The sequence below is a fragment of the Sinohyriopsis cumingii genome, chromosome 1, assembly GCF_028554795.1.
Source record: "Sinohyriopsis cumingii isolate HCF-2022 chromosome 1, ASM2855479v2, whole genome shotgun sequence".
Lineage (NCBI taxonomy): Eukaryota > Metazoa > Mollusca > Bivalvia > Unionida > Unionidae > Sinohyriopsis > Sinohyriopsis cumingii.
In genome coordinates, this window is record NC_142961.1 from 171,963,032 (window position 1) to 171,987,343 (window position 24,312).

At 36.2% G+C, this 24,312-nt stretch overlaps 2 protein-coding genes across 2 annotated transcripts in view; both read left to right on the forward strand.

Moving 5' to 3' along the window:
- The first annotated feature begins 1,694 nt into the window (after positions 1 to 1,694).
- LOC149808386 (DNA polymerase epsilon subunit 4-like) lies at positions 1,695 to 5,033 on the forward strand. Its single transcript, XM_089976524.1, has one exon. It carries the CDS (start codon positions 1,737 to 1,739, stop codon positions 2,145 to 2,147), a length of 411 nt encoding a protein of 136 aa, XP_089832650.1. The 5' UTR covers positions 1,695 to 1,736; the 3' UTR covers positions 2,148 to 5,033.
- Positions 5,034 to 19,122: 14,089 nt separating this feature from the next.
- LOC149808387 (acid phosphatase type 7-like) overlaps positions 19,123 to 24,312 on the forward strand; it is a 78,010-nt gene continuing 72,820 nt past the window's right edge. The window contains exon 1 of the mRNA XM_089976538.1: positions 19,123 to 19,340. Coding sequence (XP_089832664.1) covers positions 19,235 to 19,340 — 106 coding nt within the window. The 5' untranslated portion in view covers positions 19,123 to 19,234. The remainder of the gene's footprint in view (positions 19,341 to 24,312) is intronic.

Here is a 24,312-nt window from a genome sequence, read left to right on the forward strand (position 1 = left end):
TATAAATTTAATTTCAAAGGCGTCACGTGATCTATTTTATCGGTAGAGACTATTTAGTTTAGTAAAACTTGGAGGCCAATACATCTGTCCCAACGTCGGCATTACAGCCACAAAACAACGTTGGCCCAGACAGTGTTTTCCAACATCGGAAATTGAAGAATGGTCTGAGGTTGGTTCAACCATGCGAGTATGTATCTGCTAACGTTTGTCCAAAGTGGGCGTGCTATGAGGATATTTACTCGTAGACGTATTTTATGTTCAAATTTAGTTTTTTCTCAAATGTCTATAGATTAAATAAACTCCGAAATTCTGTTATTCCGAGGAAGCTGTATTCGTGGCTGCGAGTTGTTTACGGTCATCGAGAAAGTTTCGAATCCATTGACATGAACGCTCGTCGTCAAAATCCTTCAACAGCCATTAATCTTCTTTTGGGGACAATACATGGTGCCTTTGCTAAATCAATATGAGCAGTGTTTTTTTGTTTCTTCCTGAAGTGCAAGATTAATGTCGTGGAGCAGGGACCACATGCCCCGGGTCCATGTGATGGCAAACCACAATAAAATGCTTCCGGCTGGGTGTGGAACAGAGTAATTCTATTTAAATTTGTGGTGTTCTTTGGATTTGCATTTCACTGCGCAATATTCACGACAGTGACTGATTTTTAACACGGAATGATTGGGAATGAGTCATTTTTTATTTTGAGATGTCTTTTAGCAGTCTGGTGGAAGTGCACAATTAAAGTAAGTGTGAAAAATGGTCAAGAATTATGTTTTCAATGACCCGGAATGGAATCATTACCCTAGTAGGCTTTGATCAACTATCATTAAAGAAAGTGCAGGGTAATATCTGACAAGTAGTAGTGTGTGTTAATGTACTGTAATGGTACTATTCCAGTTAGGAATTCTAGTGTCATTAGAATGTTGGTCTGAGTTCAATTCGGAGAAATGTATGTAGGTATGACCCTATCTAGTCATAGAGGCACACTTCACCACCACCACCCCTTCCCATCTTGCATTGATGTGTGTTTAAATAAACCATATATAGGTTTAAACTGTCCAATACTTAGCCTAATATAGCTGTGATAATTATACACATATAAAATACCGTTTAAGGAGTCTTTCATCGTGTATTTATAGATATGTATCTTAAGTGTCCCGGCTCCCCCACCCTCCAAAAAATCTTAATCTGCTCCTATTTTCCAGTGTTTTATATCTCAGACCATAGCTGCTCAGTAACTGCAAAATAATAAATTCACCATCAATACGAGTTGCTTTTCAATAACAGACCGATTCAGTTAGTATGATCTTTAATCTATTCTCTGAGTAGCTATTCGAATAACTTTCAACTACAATTCTATATTATTCTTTTAAATATTGGTATGACATTTTTCGATTGTATAGTCCCTGGGTACAATGCAATCGCTTATTCAAAATGAGACTTAGTGGGGCGTCGTTTTCGATTAAATATAAACTATATTGCAGATTTACACCGTCTAATCTTGGTATCAAGAGCAGTTGGGATATTTAAACACATTTTTAAATCATGATATGTGAAATTTTTTCAAGAAATTGCCTTCTCCAAGATTTTATAAGGACAGATGGAGATTCCATAATTAACAGCATAACGACAGGACGACTGAGTCATGACTAATTGGTGTCCTTGCTTCGCAAGCCGGTGTGGGATTTAGTAGAGACAAACAGAACCGGAAATACTTTAAAAATTTACAGTTTTTTAAAATGGCGGGAGAGGAGAGCGAAGTTGTGCTAGGAAAGGAAACTACGAACTCTGACATGAATCAGGACTCGGTAAATGAAGAGGTAAAGAGTGTAGATGAATCTTCGAACGATAAAATATTCAAAGTACCACCAAATCCACAGAAAAGCGACATTCCGGCAAATGATAAGCTGCTGAAACTACCACTGAGCCGAGTGAAAAGCATTATGAAAAGCGATCCGGACGTTACATTGGCAAGCCACGAAGCAGTGATATTGCTTGCAAAGGCCGCAGAACTTTTCATACAGATGTTGTCAAAGGATGCAGTCGGAAGTACTGTGCAGGGCAAAAGGAAAACTTTGCAGAGAAAAGACTTGGATCATGTTTTGGACACTAGGGATTCCTACTTGTTTTTGGAAGGCACCCTCGATTGAAGCATAAAAACCTCATTGTACAACACAGTGGTTAATAGCATGATGATTCGTTCCATTTTTCAGCATCGTGTGTATTCATGGACAAAAATATTTTGACACTTGCTGTTTTAAAGAATCAGTTCAGACTTGTATAAAATAATGCATTTTAAGAAAATAACAGAAACTACATAATTATGTATGACATGTTATGAATATGTATAAAATAAAATTAATATGCAGGCTACAATGGGCTAATCCCGCATTTTTGGTATGGTGAAACATTTGGTATACTCTGGCAGAGGTCTTGCTAGGATTTTAAAACTAAAATTCCAGGACTCCAATTTTGGTAAAAATAGGAGTCCCACCAGGAAAAGTTGCAGTCCCCTCCCTGAAAATGTTGAACTTTGCAGATTACGAGAACTGTTGGTTGCCGTTGAGTTTAATTTACACATTCTTTATAACACTGACATGTAACACTTGTTTGGCCTTCAGAGTTGAATTCTGTCAATTTAAGGTCATATTCCAAACACTAAGCCAGGCTACATGAGTGCCTGCAGCTTAGGTCATGTGATGGGTGGGTCACATGACCCTGCTCTGGAAATCATACTGCACAAATATATATATATATACCAACAAGTTTAATCATGCAGATGAAGCTGAAAATGTCACAAGATTCTGTTAAAAATGCTTAGTAAATATTAGATTTAGTTTCAGACTGCTTACTATACTAACTATACAACTAACTTTCATGACCGTGACTGACTGACCCTGCCCCCTTGCAAAAATACCTGTGCACACCCATGATGCCAGACATCACACATTTTCTTACACTTGGCTACTGTCCCATCCAAACTATCAGTTCTAGCAACTTTAGCACACTTCTGAATCTCATTAAAATCTTTGTCATTAACTGTATAATACTTATTCAAATTTGCAAATGACATTTTGTCCAAGTCTTGATTTCAAGGTCACATTAACTGTTTATTCAGCTACAATCACAAATGAACACAATAATGGAAGCTAAAGTTCCTATATACTCTTATAATAACCACATGTACATCTCTGGGTCTTTCTGTCTCAGAATTCCGTTATTGTAAATATCAGTACATTTTCCCACCCAAGCAGCTAGTCGAAGTCTTTCAACTTGCAGGCCAGCTATTGTATTGTGTTCTTTTGATGTACATGTACTCTTATAAATACAGCAGGCACATCTGGGGGTCTTTTAACCACTGAATTCTGTCATTGTAAATATTAGCACAGCTAAAATGATCAAATCATCAACACATTTTCCCACTTAGTAGCTGGTTGAAGTAGGACTGGCAAGTCTTTGAATTTGCCACCCAGCTATTTGCATACGTATGGAAGACTTCTGCATGGGTGATTTTCTCTGTCCAAGATAACAATTTTTTGTCCAAATGTCAGTAATTAAGCGTTTCTGAGACCTGTCTGGTCTTGCCCTTCATCTTTTCTTAAAATTCTTCAGTTTTCATATAATTTCTATTTATAAAGTAATCTTTGTACATCATGGAAGTGAATGTCAACATGTCATTAATCTAACAAAATATTGTTATATCTAACTATACAATGACAGGCATGGGGTGTTTTTATTTATATTTTTTTTTGTTCTTGTTATCAGAGTTTAAGGCTTGAATGGATCAAGTTGGAGTCAGTTACTTACTTGAATGATAGCAATTTTTTATTGATTAGAAACTGGTGATAAAATTTAATTGTAAAATTATGAATGTGGAAAATAACTTTTCATTTTGCAACTGGTAAAGGGAACATTTAATAGCATTTGGGAGAGACTCATTTTGTCTAAATTATTTAACTCAGCCAAAACATAAAGAGGATCATAATGCTGGAGGTAGTTAGTCACCTGGCATTTCATTTACATGTAGTATTTACCGATATTTAAAGATGTAGTTGTCATACTTTTTCATACAACTGTACAAAGAGGCAGAGAATGATGACATTGATACTGATATACTGATAAAATTGTTAGTGATATTAAAGCATGGACATTATGAACATTTGATGAAGAAACAAAGTAAAGCTTCAGGTTCCTTGTAGCAGATAGCATGATATATACAACACTTATGGAACCAAGACAGATTTGTTACCAGAGTATATACATAAATCATACTGTGGCTGACTATTTGGTAGACGCATTCAAGGAATTCTATTTGTTTGCTTGTAATGTGTGTACATTTGGTAAATGAGCTATGTATACATCAGTAGAAAAATCATTTTTCAAGCCAAAAGGCAGTTAAATTGCTTGTAAAGAATAATTATGAATAATGTGATTGCTTTTTTAAAAGCTAATAGTGCTAGTTACTGTAAAAATGTGTCATGTTATGTATGTGTTTATTTAATATTATGTACATCATTAACATGTATACATAAAGTCCTACACTTGTTGAGTATATTTTTGTTCATAAAAATTGTTTAATAAGCCTACAGTAAATTTTTGCTCAGAGAAATTATTAAGTCAGCAGTTAGTATCACATGAATGTAAGACTGCGATATGGTATTGCCTTTGACAGCATGCATATTCATTTTCTGAGCAGCAGTTAAATATTTGTTTTCTTTCCTTTATGATAAAAAGGGATTATTCCTGATATTTGTGTCTTAAAAAGGAAGAATGTTTATTCTACTCTTTCATGTTCATAATAATGGAAGCATGTTGAAAGCAAACTTTACAAAGAGAATTCTAATCATGTAAAATTATGTACTTCAAAAAGTTGAGTGGTGTTTTGGTAAATTGAGTCGACCCATTATTTGCTACTGTGGCCTGTTGTTCTACTTCAATGTCTATTGGACAGTACCTATATTTTTCATGTTTTAGATACTTGAATTCAGTGTAACAATGTTTTAATTTACTGTCATTAAATATTGTTTTATATAGTATTCCTTTATTTTGCTGATACTATTATGCATAAATTGGTGCTAAAAATTACTCAGGAAGGCTCATGAGATCGCCTGTTGTCTGTCCTACATAGGTAGCTACTTGTCTTTACTTGCTTGCAAAATACTGCTCCAATGGCCTAGTGGTTAAAGCATCTGCCTCAGATATGGTAGTCGTGTGTTCAAACCCTGGCAGAGTCATACCAAACACTTATTAAAAAAATGGTACTAACAGCTGCCTTGCTAGGCACTCAGCATTCATAGGTTAGTGTTAGGACTGGTCAGCCTGGTGTCAGGGCAATGTGAATGGGTGGGACTTGATGCTACATGTATGCGTCATGATGCCTCAGTGCTAGACATCAATATAAACAGCCACAATGCAGACATTGTAGGTATATGACTGAACAATTGTTAAAGGTTGCCATGAAACTTGGGAGACTACTTTGTGCCAAGGTCTAGCTGGGGCAGTATGAAAATGGCATCATGTTGACAGCCAGTATGGCTGTCAGGGTGGCTGTTATAAAAAAAACATTATAGCTACTTCTCCTGAACTGATGTTCATATTGACAAGTGGTTTTCACTAAAAGACTTCATATAATTTCTCGTTGGTCCAAAGTGCAAATCTTGAAAGTTGTGCTAATGCTAATCACAAACATCATCTTTTTGACTAGGAGTTTTAACCAAGTTCCTCAATAAAAATGTTTCCAACCTAGCATCGGTATGGCTTCTGTGACGGCCAAATTTAAAAGTTTTTTCTTGCCATTGCTTCTGAACAGATGTTCTTATAAACATGGATTTTCTTCAAAATACTTTTGATATCTAGTTGGTACTAAATGAAAATTACATTGTACTGATTATACCTCCAATATGGCCACCATTAGACCATTTTGAAAATCTTGTTATTGCTACTCCAAAATGGCTGGTCATATGAGCATGAGAATTTCACCAGAAGACCTTTTATGGTGTCTAGTTGGCCCTAAATGGTGCCAGTCTGATTTTTCATCCGGTCTCCTGACCTGGCTATAAAGGTGAATGAGCTTATGGTACGGTCCTTGCACATCATTCAGATATTGTGCAGTTCACAATTGCTGTTTACAACTTCTCATTAACCTGCTTGACAAATTTGAAATTCACCATCAGATATGGCAGTTGTTACTTAAAATAGACAAATCTTTCACTGATTTCAGTTATCAAGCTAGACTTGAAATTTCAGAAGTGACTTCTTTTTGACAGAAGAGGGAGAAGTAAGAGCTAAACAGGGAGAAGTTGGAACAAAGCATTTAAATGCAATGTGTGTGTGTGTGTGTTTGTTTTCATTCGCTTATTTGAAATCTTTGTTTCCAAGTATGCATATTTGCATTTGACATTGGTTTTAAGGAATACTTTATTTTCAAGTAGAAAATTTTAGTTGTATGTATATTATAACATGTGTAGTTTGTGTTTAACCATTATGATATTCACATGCAGTGTATTTTGGCTGTTTGACTTGAAAAGAGAGCAACAGAAGCTGTATTAATAGAATGTAATGAATTTTAACTGAGTAACTAGATTACAGTATTGAATTGCTTAATCTACTGCTGTTAATCAAGAATATGTTTTTTACTTTCTTAACATTCACTGTCAAATGTCACTTGAAAAGATTTCTGAACTTGTTTGAAACAACCCCAGTACCATGTACATGAGAGCAGATACACCTGTCTTCAGATGATACTGTTCATCCTAATTTCTTTGTTGCCAATAGAACATTACTATAACTGTTCACAGACAAAATGTAACCATTCACTTTATAGCTTCATTACACCAGTCCATTGATAGGACTTCAAATGTAAGGTTTTTATTATTTGTCTACACACTAGTAGCAACATTAGGGGCCCTTAGTGGTCTAAAGCGTTTGTCGTTACGGATCACTGCCATCTCATCTCAGTCTGCAGGGGTTCGAGTCTCTGATTCAGCCAATGTGGGTATGTGAGAAAACTTGCCAGTAGCTTCTCATGGGTCGGTGGTTCTTTCTGGGCTTTTCCCGGATTCTTCCTCCACCATTAATACTGGCTGTCATGTATAGCCTATCTTGTGCTGAAAAATGGCATTAAACCCTACTACAACAACAACATGAATAAGTAGCAACATTAGGCATTGGTTAAATAGTATTTACTGCTTTTTTTTTTAATTTTCACAAAAATTAGTGAAGTCAGAAAACAACTTTTACCTTATAACACTTCTCGAATTCCACAACATAGCATTTTCCAATATGTTTCTGACCCTTTAATTGCATTTAAATAACAATATTTAGATCTTTCTTTTTATGTAATGTGTATTTTCCTGAATAGGTTTTCCCAGTCTAATAAAGTGGTACTTCCCAGACACAGCAATGTCTGCCATTATTTCTCCAAGATAGGTTCACTTACGGTTTCAAACTGATTTTATGAAGAAAATAATGTACATGTGTACACAATGCAGTTAAAATACTAATTTAATTGATCCTATTTTTAAAACATGACAGATGGGTCACTGATATCTGTTGTAGTTATAGGGACATATACTGACCTGTGGCGATACTCCTAGGTATCCTCCACCTTAGGCATTCTTTCAGGGTGTCTTTGTAGCACTTATGTGGTTGGCCTTGTTTTCTTTGGTTATGTGCCAATTCCACAAAGATCTTTTTCGGGTAATGGGTGTCATCCATTTGGATGACATGGCCTGACCAGCGACGTTGGGCTTTGATCAGCATTGACTTCATAGCTGTTGCCTTGGCTTTAGCCATGATTTTGAGGTTGGTAACCCTTTTTTGCCAATGGCTTCCAAGGACAGAGCAAAGCATCTGCATATGTAATTTCACCAGTTGCTTGACGAATATGCAGTATACAGTCAAGGTCTCACAGCCATAGAGCAGGGAAGTGAGGACCACTGCATTGTACACCTTCAGCTTGGTGGATAGGTGTTATGGTGGCGGTGTGAGATGTGATATGATCCCCCGCCTCTATGGACCATGCTTTGGCTATGGTTATCAAAGAGATGCTCGACCACGGTGGTATTGCCTGGATCGAGCAAAAAATAAAAGATTAAATCAATGGAGGGAGTAACAGAGATCTGAGCAAAGATATTGAATAGGATGACACGAATCTCTGCACTTAACTATAACAATTTAATAAATTGCATAAACAAAATTAAATTGAATGATATTTGAATGATACACTTTCCCTTCGAAATTGAATTAATAAAATTTACGCGAAATGCAATTAGCTGTTCTATTATACCGATAAAAAAAATAATCTTATAAATCGAGTGAATGACGTGACTCAGATTGCTGGCATCAGCATAACCTGGTTGTTTCTGGTCCTTTACTGTTGGTGACAGGTCAATGTTGCCATATTTCTTTTACTCCTCTTTCTCACTGTGTTTCTCTTTCCCACTATCATGTTCTCTCATTGCCCAACCTTTGGCTCCTCGACCGCTACTTGGCTCTCTGTTCCCACTATGTGGTGCACAGGTATGGAGCTATTGTTTTCCTCTGAGCCTTTCAGAGACAGGCTCTTTCTATGCAGCCTAATCTCTCTTTCCTTACCTCAACTTCTTCCAGACACCCGTCCCGTGGACAATTTTAACGAGAAAAGTACTCTATACTGATATCTGAACCAGCTTAATCTTCCACATAACAAATTGGACTGTCGAATTTCGCAAGGGAATTTACTTGAAACATTGAAATTTATATGAGAAACACACTACCTCGTTTAGCTTAGTCAATTAGAATTAACATTCTCATACCGCCAAAACTTTAACACTCCCATTGAAGTCAAAAAAATTATCTGTAGTCCGCCTTTACTAATAATAACTATTATGGAAAATATAATTTTATAACACCTATTTCAAATGACCCAAGATTTCCCAAAATTCTGAATCAGTCTTGTCTCTAGTTTGTCATTGTCTCCACTTGAGACCCTACGTTAAAATATCTATCGAATCATGCCTCCACAACAAGAGGTTAACCATCAGAAACTACCAATTTATTACGAACCTAGATCATACGTCATTCTTAATGTTAACGCGTCACATCCAATCCAATCAATCAGTCACATTGACTACTATAAAATGTGCTGCGACAAAATTTTGCACCATTATAATAGGGTAACATTGTGATGGTCGAGTAATATGTTGTGAAGCCTTCCGAGTGACTGGCTTCCAGTACCGATTCTTGCGGAGATCGTATCAGGCGAACCACCACTGGAGATGACACTGCCTTTGTATTTCAAGCTGTCCACAGTTTTCAGTTGAGTGACATCAATGGCGATGACAGACTGAGGCGCACTTATGTTTGGGGATGGCTGGAAAAGATATTCAGCCTTGCCAAGGCTAATTGTGAGGCCGAATAACTTGGAGGCTTTGGAAATTCTTGTTAAACATTGCTGGTCACTTGTCTTTAGTCCGAGTTTCCTCTCACCCTTGCCACCCCATTTCTTGATATTTGGACATTTATGTTGGGGTGTATGGTCAGAGTGCATTCCCTATCGAAAAGTTTGAAATCGCCTACACCCCAACATAAATGTCCAAATATCAAAAAATGGGGTGGCAAGGGTCAGAGGAAACTCGGACTAACTTGTCTTGTGTGCCATTAGAAATCACAGTCATCAGCAATCGGGACTTCCCTGGTGAGAACTTCCAATGTTTTCCTTTTTGCTGTGATTCGTCTCAGATCGAAGAGTGAACCGTCAAGCCGGTGTCTGATGCACACTCCCTCTTGCAGATCATGGGTCACGTGGTTGAGGACTTCATGGTCACAACTCTTTATTTAGGTTTTCCCTCGCTCTCGTCAGTATACATGTGTTATAACGTATCAGATATTAGCGCTGTTTGGGATTAAGTAATGAAACCTGGTATATTATGCATCATTAGAAGGTGCGCTGCAAACAACAGGTGGGCCATATCTTCATCGTCAAGGTCACGACTTAACAGTAAATTTTTGGTCACACTTTCCTTTCTGGTCGATAATCTTAGATCTGGTTGATACTTAGGGATACTGTTTTATATACTTACATATCAGTATTAGAGGGTGTGATGTATACCACATTGGTGGACGGAAGTTCAAGGTCAAGGTTTGGTAAATATATCCGGTTTTCGTCACACTTCTTTCTGCTTTTTAACTTTACAGCCCTTTCTACTCTATTATTGATATTATCAGTGTTCCCACGCTATCGTGAAAAAGTCGGAAGAAATGATAATTTTTTTCCCGACCGTGAAAAATCCTTGAATATTGCAAATATTGACGAAAGTCGGGAAAAACCCGGGAATTTTCCTCCACAATTTAACGCCCGAAACAATTACGTAACTGAGTCATAACTGAACTGATCGTGAGTTAAATGTGTCCAGTTCTAACCAGAATATTAGGAGGCTGCAATATGGATCATTTGGGTGCTTGCCATAAATTATTTGTTGAGACAATCCAGACGCTCAGTGGATTAGATTCGTCTAGTAGACTTTTTGTTTCACAGACAGATCGATATCCGTTTTTTTTTTTTTATATATGGAAGGTATGAAAACCAGTCTAGTATCACGAGAGGCCAACATGGTGGCGTTAAAACAAAGCCGCTTAGCGGATGGGCTAGCAAATTTAAACGTTGTTAAATCGGGTTAAACCTGCATGAAATCGATATGAAAATTATTTATTTTCTCAGAAATTGCGAGTATTAAACTCGTTATTTCTTTAATCTGCTGAAAGACGATAAAACTAATGCGTCGATGAAACTTGAGCTGGTACAAGCGATTTCGATTGCTAATCGCACGAGCACACATAATCTCACAACCGTCATTTTCAAATATTGTAGAAGAAAATAAATGAAAGTCGTATACTGGTTGTAATAAAAATACAAAAACGAAAGAGCACAAAATTCTCTATATTTATTGCGAGACCAACTTCCGGAGCTATGTTGTATCACGTGACTACCACGTTGACATGTGCTCTCTCACGCAGGGAGCATACGAAGCAGGGAACCCGACTACACTGCTTGATGAATCAGACTGGCCAAGTTTCTTGTAGTTGTTCTTGAAATAAATATGTTGAGAATGATATGTTCTTTCTGTTTTTACAAAAGGTATCAGACTTTCATTTAATATAATTAAAATTTTGTACAACAACATTATAAAGGAGTTTGCTGTTGATATCACTTGACTATTGGACTTCCGATGTCGTTATTTGAGATTTGTGAAGTCATGTGACTATTAACGCAAATGGCGAGTACTGGGTCAGGTTTCATCTATGCCGAGTTTCGTCTAGTCTGTCAGCGGATTAAAGACATAATGATTATAATACTTGCCATTTTTAAGAAAATAAATAATTTTCCTATCGATTTCATGCAGGTGTAAGTCGATATAACGTAGTTTAAATTTGCTAGGCCCGCTGGTAAGCTATCTTACGGTGGCGGCAGATTCAAATTTTTTTTATATGTAATTGCTCTGAACCCACACTCCATCCTAAATGTCCAGATGTGAAAAATGGGGTTGGAATATTCGGAGGAAACCCGGATTAGAAAAATTGCGAATCTTTGAAATGAACTATGGTGCGAAACTATTACACAGTGACATGTAGCTTGAAGCACTGGTTTCATATCTTAAATAGAATGCAAGAGAAATGGGAAATTGTCGTCCCTTTTATTATATATTAAGAAACGATAATAGCCCATGTATCAATACAGGTTTGGGGACTGGTTTATTGAACTACAAGAAGACAATTAAATATTACAGAAAATTCAGTCCTTGTTTATACAACAATATATAATTTTGAAGGTTCTTTGTCAAAATTTAAATCAACCCTTTTGTAAATGTATTTAAATGATGGAATTTGTAACCAAATCGTCGAAAGGAATTTAGGTTGGTTGAAAAATCTTGTTTGAGATTTTATTGGCACACATAAATTCAAGGTTAAACTTTTTTCATTACAAGGTAAGATTCTAATACTTTGCCTTTATTGGGATTTTTTTATAATGTGATAGGAAATGTTTAGTTTGTATAACATGCACATATATTGCTCTAGAATTCTATAGAATTAAAGGTTTGAAGGGAAACGAAATAATTTGTGCTCATTATGTTGTTTCCACGTAGCAACATAATGCAGGTCAGCAAAGTAAAGTTAGAATTTGTATTATGTACATTGAAATGACTTTAAATGCCAGTTTATAGGAATATGGTTAGATTTGTTTCGTGTGACTCATTTTGTTGTTTTGTACATGATCATCTTTTCTGATATATATGTTTTTAGAAAGTCTTGAAAGAGAAACATCTTCAGATTTGGGAAATGCATGTTTTATAATCCAAAATGTTCTTTAATTTCATTCAGTAATGGTCATATGTGAACCTTGAAAAAATTAATTTCATCCTGGACAAAACCTGGAAAAGACATGGAAATTTATATTTAGAAAAACATGGGAACCATGTATTATTATTATTATTATTATTACTCAATTCTTTATTGTATTAATCACAAGTAGCCCAACCCCCATAATTGTTTTACACTGTTATACGTGGATGACATGATTGCCTTTGCCGAAACTGCTACTCAACTTCAAAGAATTTTAAATAGACTAAAAGAATATTGCAACATTTATCTGGAAACTAAAGATAAACATGGAAACACCCCCACCCACTTGTAATTTTTCGAAAAGGGGGATATTTGAAAGGATATGAAATTTGGTATTTTGGTGATTGCGTGATAGAGACAGTATCTTCTTATAGATATATATCTTTGCTGAATATTCTCTTCTAAAAATTCACAGTTTATGTGCCGAAAAATGCTGACAGCACAAGCGGCAAAGGTACTTTATGGTTTGAAGACTAGACTTAAATTCAGTGAAAAAATTACGATTCTATAATGAGACAGAAACGATCTGAGCTGTCAACTGACTCCAGAAGCCTGTGTCGGCTGCCACAGTGTATCCTTAACTTTTAGTCATAACTAAATTTTAACAATTTAGCTTTAATTATATGAAGTCCCAGTGGTTTTGCTTTTTTGTTTGCTTTGATAAGGTTAATCAATCCATTCTTGTGCATAATCTAAAACAATTATGGCATTATGGATAATAAATGACAATGTTTTCTGTAATTGAAAGTAGCCTTTATGAATCAATGATTAATACAGGTGTTCCTAAGAATTCATATTGGGACTTTTTTTATTTTGTAAATGTTGTAAATTGTTGTTTCTCTTGAACAAGCAACATGTATGTAGATGCTGCTGCTTGTTATTTGGCTGGCAGAAGTGTTAAATCAGTTCCGCAGTCTGAACTAACTTGGGCGGGGTGGGGTGGGGTACCCTCCACAGATATGAACTTTTGAGAGACTGACAGGCGTAAGGTGAAGTTGTTTGCATTTTGTAAAATGCAAAATGGAGAGAATATTGGCATATCTCTGTTACTTTCATGTACTTTGGCTGAAATTTCTTTGGATATTGTACTTGTGGAAATTGTAATTGATCTAAGCACACATGTAACTAAAATGACCGCTCCCATGTGCTCGAAAAAACAAGCCTGAATTAGTCTAGAGTACACTATCTTTAGCAGGTATTGAAAATGGGGAAAATGAATGTTGCCGGACTACACAATACCAGCTTCTGATAGTGCAATGAATAAATTACCAAATATATCAAATGTACAAAATCTTATCGGCTCTTCTTTTTTTTTTCTTCAGTTTACCACTCAAGTCCAGGAAGTGAAAATCCCCAAGCGGAGCTAGCATTATTTTGGTTAGGTGCATATCAGAAGTAAGGCCAAGCTGTATACTTTAGAAAACATACTACAACAATCATTCATACACCAAAATAAAGGGAATTCAAAGTTCTTTTAACAATACCAAAGATGTACAAGATATTTTAACAAGTGAGGAAAACCGGTGAAATTCTTTTTCTTTGAAAATCTAACCTAATGCAAAATATGCAACTGTAGAGTGCCACCTAAAGTCAATAATTGATTGAACATCAAGAAGCTAAGTCTCCACATTGGCAAGACCAGTTCAATGCTCATATGTTCTAGAAAAAAGCAACATTACTTTTTGACACTAACATATTTCTCAAACTCAACAATGAGTCAGTCTCTAGAGTCGAGAACTGCGAGCGATTACTTATAAATTATTTAAGATAATAATTAGCTTTCCAACTGCAATTAAATAAAGCATTTGTAAAATTAAATATAGTGGGATTCCAACATATGTTTCTTCTGTCATTCCAATCCATACCAGGATAATCATATATAAGATTCTCGTTATACCACATATCAATTTATTTTCGTCCGTTTTGGTGCATTCTGCCAAAGTCTTGGATTGATAGGCTTCAGAAACAGAAATCACAACATGCGCATCATTTTAGTGTCATTTCCGAACTCACCTTGTTCATCAGCTCTGAGTAGTATAAGTAGACGATTGAACCTCAATGGGACTTCCATGGACTCCTGTTCAACTCATATTGTCCCTAGACAGGTCCAATACATTGTTGCTATACATTCCCTACGTTAAATTCCCGTTGTCTCTATACAGGCCCACACATGTTAAGCATTCTCAGTGTTAAATTCCCATTGTCACTATACAGGTCCACCCATGTTAAAATCCCCTTCTCCCCCAGTGGGCCACGACAATTTTTAAAATGGAAGTCCCATAGTCCCTATATCGCCCCACTATACTACTCATACATAAACAACTAAATATAGACATACACAAACAAACACAACATACACAAACAAATATTTATACAATACAAAGACAACAAAAGTTTGTGGTGTAAGAGACGGTATGTTTGTGAAATTTCATCTACAAAAAAGACAAAACAAACACAACAAACAAACAAACAAATACATATGCAACACAAAGACAAAAAGAATGCGTAGTGTAAGGGATAGTAGGTTTGTGAAATGTCATCTCCTTTTCCCAATCTAAACAATGGCGTTATTGATAGTGCGTGTATGAGGTACTGGATTGTATATACGGTGTGGGGTTGTATATTTGTGAGATTTCGTCTCCTTTTACACCCTAAACTAATACAAGGTGTGTGTGTATGTGTGTGTGTGTGTGTGTGTGTAATTGACCATTCTAACTTAAAACCCTTTAGCATGACCCTTCACCTTTGACCCTATAAACTCTTTTGACACTATAAACCAGATTTGATGCCATAGAGTACGCCCATATCTACTCTATCGCCCGTTTAACTTAGAAATTCCCATACTTACCTAGACTAGCGCATATCAAGGTCAACTCGAACACTTACTAAATGATCGCCCAAATGAGGTCAGCCACTTATAACAATGCTACGCTCTGAAGCTATAAATATATACTTGAGGTTTTCCATAGGATTTCCCACAAATTGTTGCCATAAATATATATGACGTTTTTCCAGGGTTTCTCCATAGGATTTTCGTACAAAAGAAGATCACCCAAAGAGTCCTTTTCAGAGCCACTCATTTGTCTGGAAAAGATATGCTCTTTCACTAATACCATCTACCAAGAATTATTTTTGTTTGTTGTCTTTGTGTTGCATAAATATGTTTTGTTTGTTTTTCTATGTTTTGTTTGTTTGTGTATGTTTATGTTTTGTTTGTGTTTGTCCCTGTAAGTCCATTTCACCTATCTACCTACCTACTTACAGTAGCGCGAATTGAGGTCATCTTAAACACAGTTACTAATTCACTGCCCGACTGAGGTCAGTCACTTGCAACACTGTTGCCATTTTCCCCCTTGTGACCTGTGCCTTGACGTCACCCATGTTTAATTCCCCTTGTCTCTATACTGCTTCACCATGTTAAATTCCCATTGTCCCTATAAATTTCCTTGTCTCTATATTCAATATTTACTTTTTGGCGTGGAAGTCCCATTGAGGCTCAATCACCTCTCCTTAACTAGAGTAGCGCGAATTGAGGGCAACTCGAACACTGTTACTAATTCACTGCCCAAATGAGGCCTGCCAATTGCAATACTGTTGCCAATGACATCACCCATGTCCAGTTCCCATTGTCCCTATAGTACCCCACCATGCTAAATTCCCCTTGTCCCGATTTTCAATATTCACTATTGTGCATGGAAGTCTCATTGACGCTCAATCGATCGTCCCCATATATTATTGCTCAGTGTTTTAGTATTCCAAACAAATCAGCTACGATTGGCGATGTTTAATATCGAAAGCCGTGCATGGCTCTGAAACACTTACAATACCAGTTTATATTAAAGTCTCTAGTGATTTCACCACTACACTAGATAAGTTTCAAAACGGGATGTATATATTTGTAGAGATCGCGACAATTCTTTTTGGAAATTTGAAAAACAGGGCATGGAATGTCCTCACATTAAATATACAACTCCTACAAACTTTCAAGAACCTTGAAGGAAAAAAAATCATTTTAACATTTATGTCCTGTGATAAAGCGTGCTGTCATCTTTCAATTCTGACTCTTTATAGACGTATCATTGTTTTATGTAAAATGATTTATGTTTAATAATGTTTTAATATCTTCTTGTCTGTTTGTCTGAATCCTTTAAATTCGTTTTTATATGTATTTTCTTGTGATAAGCTGTGTTATCATGCTTTAACTGTTTTGACCCCTCTTAATTGTTTTATGTTATGTGATATATTAGGTATGTAATATTATTTTACTGTGTTTATATATTTTATTTTTAATATATGTGTTTGCACGTTTTATTTTTAATATCTGTTTGTATATTTTATTTTTTATATCTGTGTTTGTATGTTTTATTTTTAATATCTGTGTTTGTATGTTTTTTTTTAATATCTGTGTTTGTATGTTTTATCTGTAATATCTGTTTATATGATTTATTTGTAATATCTGTGCTTGTATATTTTATTTGTAATATCTGTGTATATTTTATCACAAGTACATTTGCATTATCTTAATGTGTGGTGATGCTTTTATTTTCGCATTGTGTCTAGTGGCTACTATAGCTTCCATGAACTAATTGTGTCTAGTGGCTACAATAGCTTCCATGAACTAATTGTGTCTAGTGGCTGCAATAGCTTCCATGAACTAATTGTGTCTAGTGGCTACTATAGCTTCCATGAACTAATTGTGTCTAGTGGATTCAATATCTTCCATAACTAATTTTTCTTATGTAATTGTGTCGCATTGTGTCTAGTGGCTACTATAGCTTCCATGAACTAATTGTTCTTATGTAAATTAATGCAATTTCGACTCTGAATTAAAAACAAACAAAAAATTGTCTTTCCATCCCTAAGTTGCAACTGTTGACTACTCATTTTATGGCCATTGTGTTCTTTTCTTTGTACTCATTTTACGTTTATGCTTATGCTTGCCTTTTTACGAAGTCACTTAAAAAGCACGGTATAATCATCCGTAAATCAATCTCTCTCTCTCTCTCTCTCTCTCTCGGGACGTCATTTCGACTTTTTTTCGGGCGGGGGGTGGGGCAAAACTTGATTCATGCAAATGTCAACGCGCTGGCTCAGGCTGAATAACAGATTAGAGAGATAGTAATAGCAGGGACGTCATTTGAATTTTGTTAAGGGGGGGGGGGGGCAAAACCTGACGGGCTTGTTAATTTTCGCATATAGGCTACAGCAATTTTACAGCACATGCAAATTCGGGGGGTGGGGTGGGGTGCCCCCTGCCCCCCAAATGACCCCCCTCCTCTCTCTCTCTCCGTGAAGGACACACGGTTCTAATGATATGGAACATAAAATATATGGGTTTGGCCGACCAGAATTGGCTAATAATGTAAGTTATGTTTTAGGGAAAAGAATCTTTGAGAGCTAGTCCTAGTTGTACTTGAAAAAAAATAGTCATTGTTTTATTGATGGAATTTCAGTCGTTTAACAGTCTTGAGTTTGGAACACTCGTTACTAAAATTAGCACCCGACTCTTTGGTGCGGAATTGAAAGCACATGTTTCAAACACATGCAGGTCCCGAAAATGCTGCGGCTCAAATCCTTTCATCGACACAGAATCTGACATCCAGGTTTCATCTATACTGATAAATCTAGGTCTGATCATGAGCACTCAACATTTTTAAGTTATTGAATTTTTAACATCATGGTGTTTGCATAGGTTTACTATAGGAACTGAATTAGTACCGCATCTCTCTCTCTCTCTCTCTCGCAGGAGTCCGAGACGTATCGTCGCAAGTTAGGGGCGATAATCAACCAATTCTGTTTATCACAAAGGGACGTATGTATGGATTATCGACAATGGGTGGGACTTTCCGCCTCTTCCATCATATTCTAGAGAACAGTCTAGTTCACTAACCGCTTAACTGTGTTAGTCGTGATTTTATGACGAAAAGTAACTGCTGGGAGAGAGTTAAGGGAACAATACTACCATATTGTTACATGTGAACGAAAGAAGTTGAGGGGGCAGGGTCCAGTTTTTATGTACAAATTTAATGTCGCATACACCTGCCTAATATAAAAATTCATTAAAAGATAATACATAAGTGAGGTCAAAAAGGTCCATATTTCTGGATAGGTATTATGTAGCGCAACATAATCATATCACACACTTGAGCTGACAAGTCTAGTGAAGTTCTTAGAATAAAATGTTTATGCACCCCAACCCCTATTTTATACATTCATTTTTCACATCCGAAGGCAATTTTTGACAGCATGTGGTATTCACAGTGCAAACGCAAGGCCTTTCCCTGGATGAAAATTTTGAAAAACGTTGTCTACTAAATAGCTTGATGCAATTCAGAATAATTGTTATCCGAGCCGTTTTTGAGATATTCTACTTGCCTTGAACCCACGTGTCTACTGCTATGGGAGGGTAGCTCTTCTTCCTAGTCGACTATTGGTATTTCACTATCATCATACTGCAGAGTAACTATGGAAGGTTATGTCTGACATCAGTTTTAAGAACAACACAAGCCCGAAACACCTAGTTCACAAATATATCCATATCTTTAATTATTACACAATAATAGCTCAAAAACTCACACCATACCCTTAAGTTAAGAAATTTGCCAATTTACGAAACTGGACCCTGTCACTCGAGAATATAATTCTCAGTGGCGACACCTGGTGGAAATGGCCGAGCGATGTTCCGATCGATGTGCAAAACTAGTCTGGTACCTTGCTCACGATGCATTGCACACAGAGATAATGGAGGCCAGGGTACCAGACTACATGCAAGAAGTGTCCGAATAACCCGAAATTCCCGTAATCACATGATATATGAGGAAAATCATCAGGTGATCGTATATTTAGTGTTTCCAAAGAAATGGCGAGGACAGAATTCTTGATTCATCTCGCTGTGACAGTTGCTCACTTGATTTCCTGTCATGGCCTTTCAGTGCAGCCGGAACAGATTCACTTGTCATATGGAGGTAGTTTTGAGAGTCTTGATTTCCTGCGTCTGCTTCACAAAATATTGTACTGAGTACAGACGACCAAATATTTCCTTGTTTGATGATGAGTATGGGAGTTAATGACTGCGGTCCCGTATGTAAAGCATTAGTTGAAAGCTGAAGAGTTTAGTATGGCATTTTTTTCTTTTCCTGTGGGAGTTAATGACTGCGGTCCCGTATGTAAAGCATTAGTAGAAAGCTGAAGAGTTTAGTATGGCATTTTTTTCTTTTCCTATGGGAGTTAATGACTGCGGTCCCGTATGTAAAGCATTAGTAGAAAGCTGAAGAGTTTAGTATGGCATTTTTTCTTTTCCTATGGGAGTTAATGACTGCGGTCCCGTATGTAAAGCATTAGTTGAAAGCTGAAGAGTTTAGTATGACTATGAGTGTACATGGGGTATCTGATAACTAGATCCTTGAAATAAATAGACTTGTCATCTCGCTTTCAGCAATCTCCATTTCCTCATCCTACCCTCCCCTTCCACTGTTCATTTTTTTTTCTTAATAGACACACACACACACACACACACATATATATATTATATATATATATATATATATATACACACACACACAAAGTGCTATGGCTAGCTGGCCAGTGATGTCTGTAGCTATAGTCTGGCTATACTTCCCGTTTGTTTGTACCGACTACTGATTTAAATAACGGTAATCTTTAATGTGATACAAGTGCACAGAACTTAGTTGATTCATTCATTGATTTAAATTTCTAACCTGAATGTGACCAGAGCGGCCCTAATACTTGCATTCTCTGCCTCTTTCATGCTTAACACACTTTCCATGCTAGCATGGCGCCAGTTTGCATACACTATGGGCAAGTTGATTTCCTCAGACAACATTGTGGCATAGTTCATCCTATTTGGCAACTGCCAGATAATTCAGTAAATTATCATAATGTTGAGAGTTTAGAGTTATATGCTTTGCACCTATGTATATAGAAATTACACCACTTGTTAAATCCACGTGAAAGGCATATTTGTAATTGTCATTCTTTACCTTTGCTTGATTTGACATTATAAATATTGGAAGCAGACGACATAGTATTTTCCTTCCACATACATGTGTAGTCATTGATAAACTATTTCGCTGAAAATGGACTTTTCCAGGAACTGGAAATGAATCTTGAGCATGGCTGTAGTTTATATTTAAAACTTCCACTTAGCATGAAATGCACAGACAATGACAGTGTTATGGCCTCCCTGGACACAGGTTAGAAATTATAAATCAGTGACTGAAATGAGTAAGTTCTGTGCATTTCTGATCTAATTTATACTTTTCATTAATGAAATTAACAGGGAGGTACAAACAAACAGGGAGGTATAGTCAGACTATAGGTGTGTTATATAGCTACATCCACACATAAAGAGTGCATCGACTGTGTTTATAACATGCACATTTATAATTTAAAGAATTTCTTTTCTAGACTTAGGAAAATTTGCAGTACATACTGAAAATTCATTTAATTTCAGTGGATGATTTTGCTCTAATAAGGCCTTGATTTTTACCTAATTGCTAATTTAATGAAAAGGCATACCTGTCTCTGCTTTGGCCGTTAATTACAAATACTCTAGCTTTGGTTCACTAGTTACAAATCAGTGGTCTCGCTAGGATTTTAAAAGTAGGAGTCCAGGACTCCCATTTTGGTAAAATGAGGAGTCCCACCATCAAAAGTTGCAGTCCCTTCTTTCATACAGAATCAAAAAAGACGTGAGTGCATCTTTTTTTAGATGGAGAGGTTTTCGTAATGTAATCACTCACTTTAATGTAGCTTCATTACAACAGTACATTGACACGATTGCAAATTTATGGTTTATTTATTTGTCTACGTCCTTGTAGTAATTTTAGGCAATGGTTAAACAGTATCTGATTTGCTGTTTTTTCCCCGTATTTTTGCAAATACTTGCCAGGTCGGAAAACAGCTTAGACCTTAAAGCGCATCTCGCGAATTCCACAACATAGCATTGTCCCATACATTTCTAACCTACATAATTTGCATTTTAAAGTTAGATCTTTAATAAAATAATACCTTGGCTTTGCTTTGAATGATCTGTATATTTTTTCAGAAAATATTTGCCCGATGATTTATGAAAACAGACAGTCTGATAAACTGATACATCCCAGACTTAGCGAAGTCCGCCATTATTTCCTGTTAGGCCTACTGGTTCACTTAGAGTTTCAAACTAATTTTATGACAAAATAGTGTATAAGAGGCAATTAATATATATCCAGATCACCGATTCTGATCTTAAAACACGTCTGTATGTTTTATCATCAAAGGATATCATGCAGAAAATTGATAGTTGCTACCTTACTCGGAAAAGAGTTAATGGTCAGTCAGCTATCAAAACATATGCATGTGAATGGGCAAGAGTTTGTTTGTCAACGTAATTGATATCAAATCTAGGCCTAACTACTGATGTATTGATGAATACATTTCTCTACAACACTAGAACTAACTGGGCTAAGGCGAGCTGCATTTAAAAAATATGGTCAGTCAATGTACCTCTTAAATAGCTCTTGTTCGTCCATCAGAGTGATACTGAATTTTGTCAATCCAAGTAAGGACTTATTCCAAACACTAAGCTAGTATCACACACTTTCTTACACTTAGCTACTGTACTATCCGAACTATCAATTCTATCAGCTTTAGCAATCTTCTGAATCTCATTACAATCTTTGTAAGTTTGCTGTTTGACCCCAAAATACTTATCCAAATTTACGAATGGCATTTTGTCCAAGTCTTAACATGTCTTGATTCTCGTGCACTACTTATTCCGATACATTTGGAAATGAACACAATAACGAAAGCTAAAGTTGTTTATTTGATGTACTTTTATAAGTAACCACATGTACATCTCTGGGTCTTTCTGACTGTGAATTCAATCACTGTAAATATCAGTACATTTTCGCATCCAGCTGCCAGTCAAAGCCTTTGAACTTGCTGCCCAGCTATTGCATCATGTTCTTTTTGATGTACTCTTATAATGGCAACATGTATGTACATCAAGGGGTCTTTCAGTCACTGAATTCTGTCATTGTAAATATCAGCACGTCTAACTTATCAACACATTTTCCCACAAAGCAGGTGGCTGAAGCAGGACTGGCAAGTCTTTGAATTCTGCCGCACACCTATTACATGCATAGGGAGGACTCCCGCCTCAGTGATTTTCTGCATCCGAGATAAAAAAAATTGACGTCCAAAATACGCGTAATTAAGCGTTTCCGAAATCTCTGCAACTATTTCAGTTATTTGTGGCTATATCATTTAAGCACACAGGTTTCAAATAGTGAGAGGTGTAGACAATAAATTCTTATTGACTTTCAGACATACCCAGTAGGCTTGTTTTTTTCAACCATAATGAAATGGAAAATCTGGATGCAATTTTGAACCCAGTAAAAGGATGTACTTCCTGCCAGGTAGTCATTGAATACCTGGTATATTGAAATGTTTAGCTGGCATATGTTTTCTACAAGGATCAATTTGTGCCTTAGTTTTGAGAGAGGATGTATACATTTTTATATCAAGGAATGAAACAATCAAATGCATATCAGATGAAAATGGATCTTATTATTGTGGTACCAAATGTTTCGGACCAATTGTCACATACAGCAGTGCTCAGAGAAATATTTTTGTAAGACACAGGCCCACTTTGAAAAATCACAAGCCCTGACTCAGATTTTACAAGCCCTGACTCCAATTTCCATATGCCTAAAATTGCCATACTTATTTTTTTTTTAAACTATTATTTGTCACATAAAACTTGACAATTACAGTACTTCAGAAATGAAAAGAAAAAAACACAATCATATGAAATTGAATTGTGCGTTTATTCAGATCTAAAATCGTTCACATAAAGCAATGTTTTCATCCAGGTCCTGATGTCTTCTATTGTCCCGTGTCCTCCTGACTCAATGGATCAGCAGTGTTCAAGTTCATTAGTATCTGAAGATTGTCTTGCTTTATAACTTCTTGCCATTTCAGTGGCAGCTGCACACCTCACAAATTTTTCCATAATGTACTTATCAACAATGATAGAAATATTAAAACACATTCTTCAGTATAATTCTAAATTATTCATTGAGTCAGTGAATGCCACCTTTTCCTGAGACCCTAAACTGTTTGTTTGAATCATTAATGAAATCATTGCTTGCAGCAGGACACCAGGATTGTTCTGTGTGTGCAAAGACTGTTGACAGTAATCATATTGATTTACTTGATGGGTGGCATAACATTTGCCCATTTGCACTGTAAGCATATATTGTATCTTGTCAAGTGCGAGATTTTAGTAGGTACTCAATTAACACAAGAGACAGATCAGTTAATCATCAAATGGAGTTCAGACTCGTGATCACTTTCTAACTGTTATGATAGTGATGGCAGTAATTTCATTGCTCCAATGGATTAATGGTGGCCAGGTTTTAGTGACACATCAGCAACATCACTAACAGGGGGATAGTGGATTAGCATTAATTTTGGCCCTGATATAACTGCCATTTTACTTGTAAGAATATGTTGTAATACAAGATGCAAACAAGCAAATAATAAATTCCCAACTGCAGCATTACAGTAAGCCCAAACTGGATCAATAATTTAAAAAACCCAACTTCAGTCAGTAGTAAAGATTTAAAGGAATTTATCTTTGTTTGAGATATTGCACATAGGTAACAACCATGCCTTGTATAAAATGAGAAAGAGTGGAAATTTCCAATAAAGACTTGTTGCTTCTAATCACATATGAATTGAATCAATTTATTATTTGACCATAAAATCCAATTTTAGGAAAATATGTAATTTTATATTTTAACACAAAATTCATGCCTTTCTGCTTAAATTCTTTCCAGTATGCTTTTTTGTAGTTTTTATTTGTACTTTGGTAGAAGGGTGCCAATTAGAGTTTATTCAGGATGATAACTTTCATCTTTTAAAAAGAAG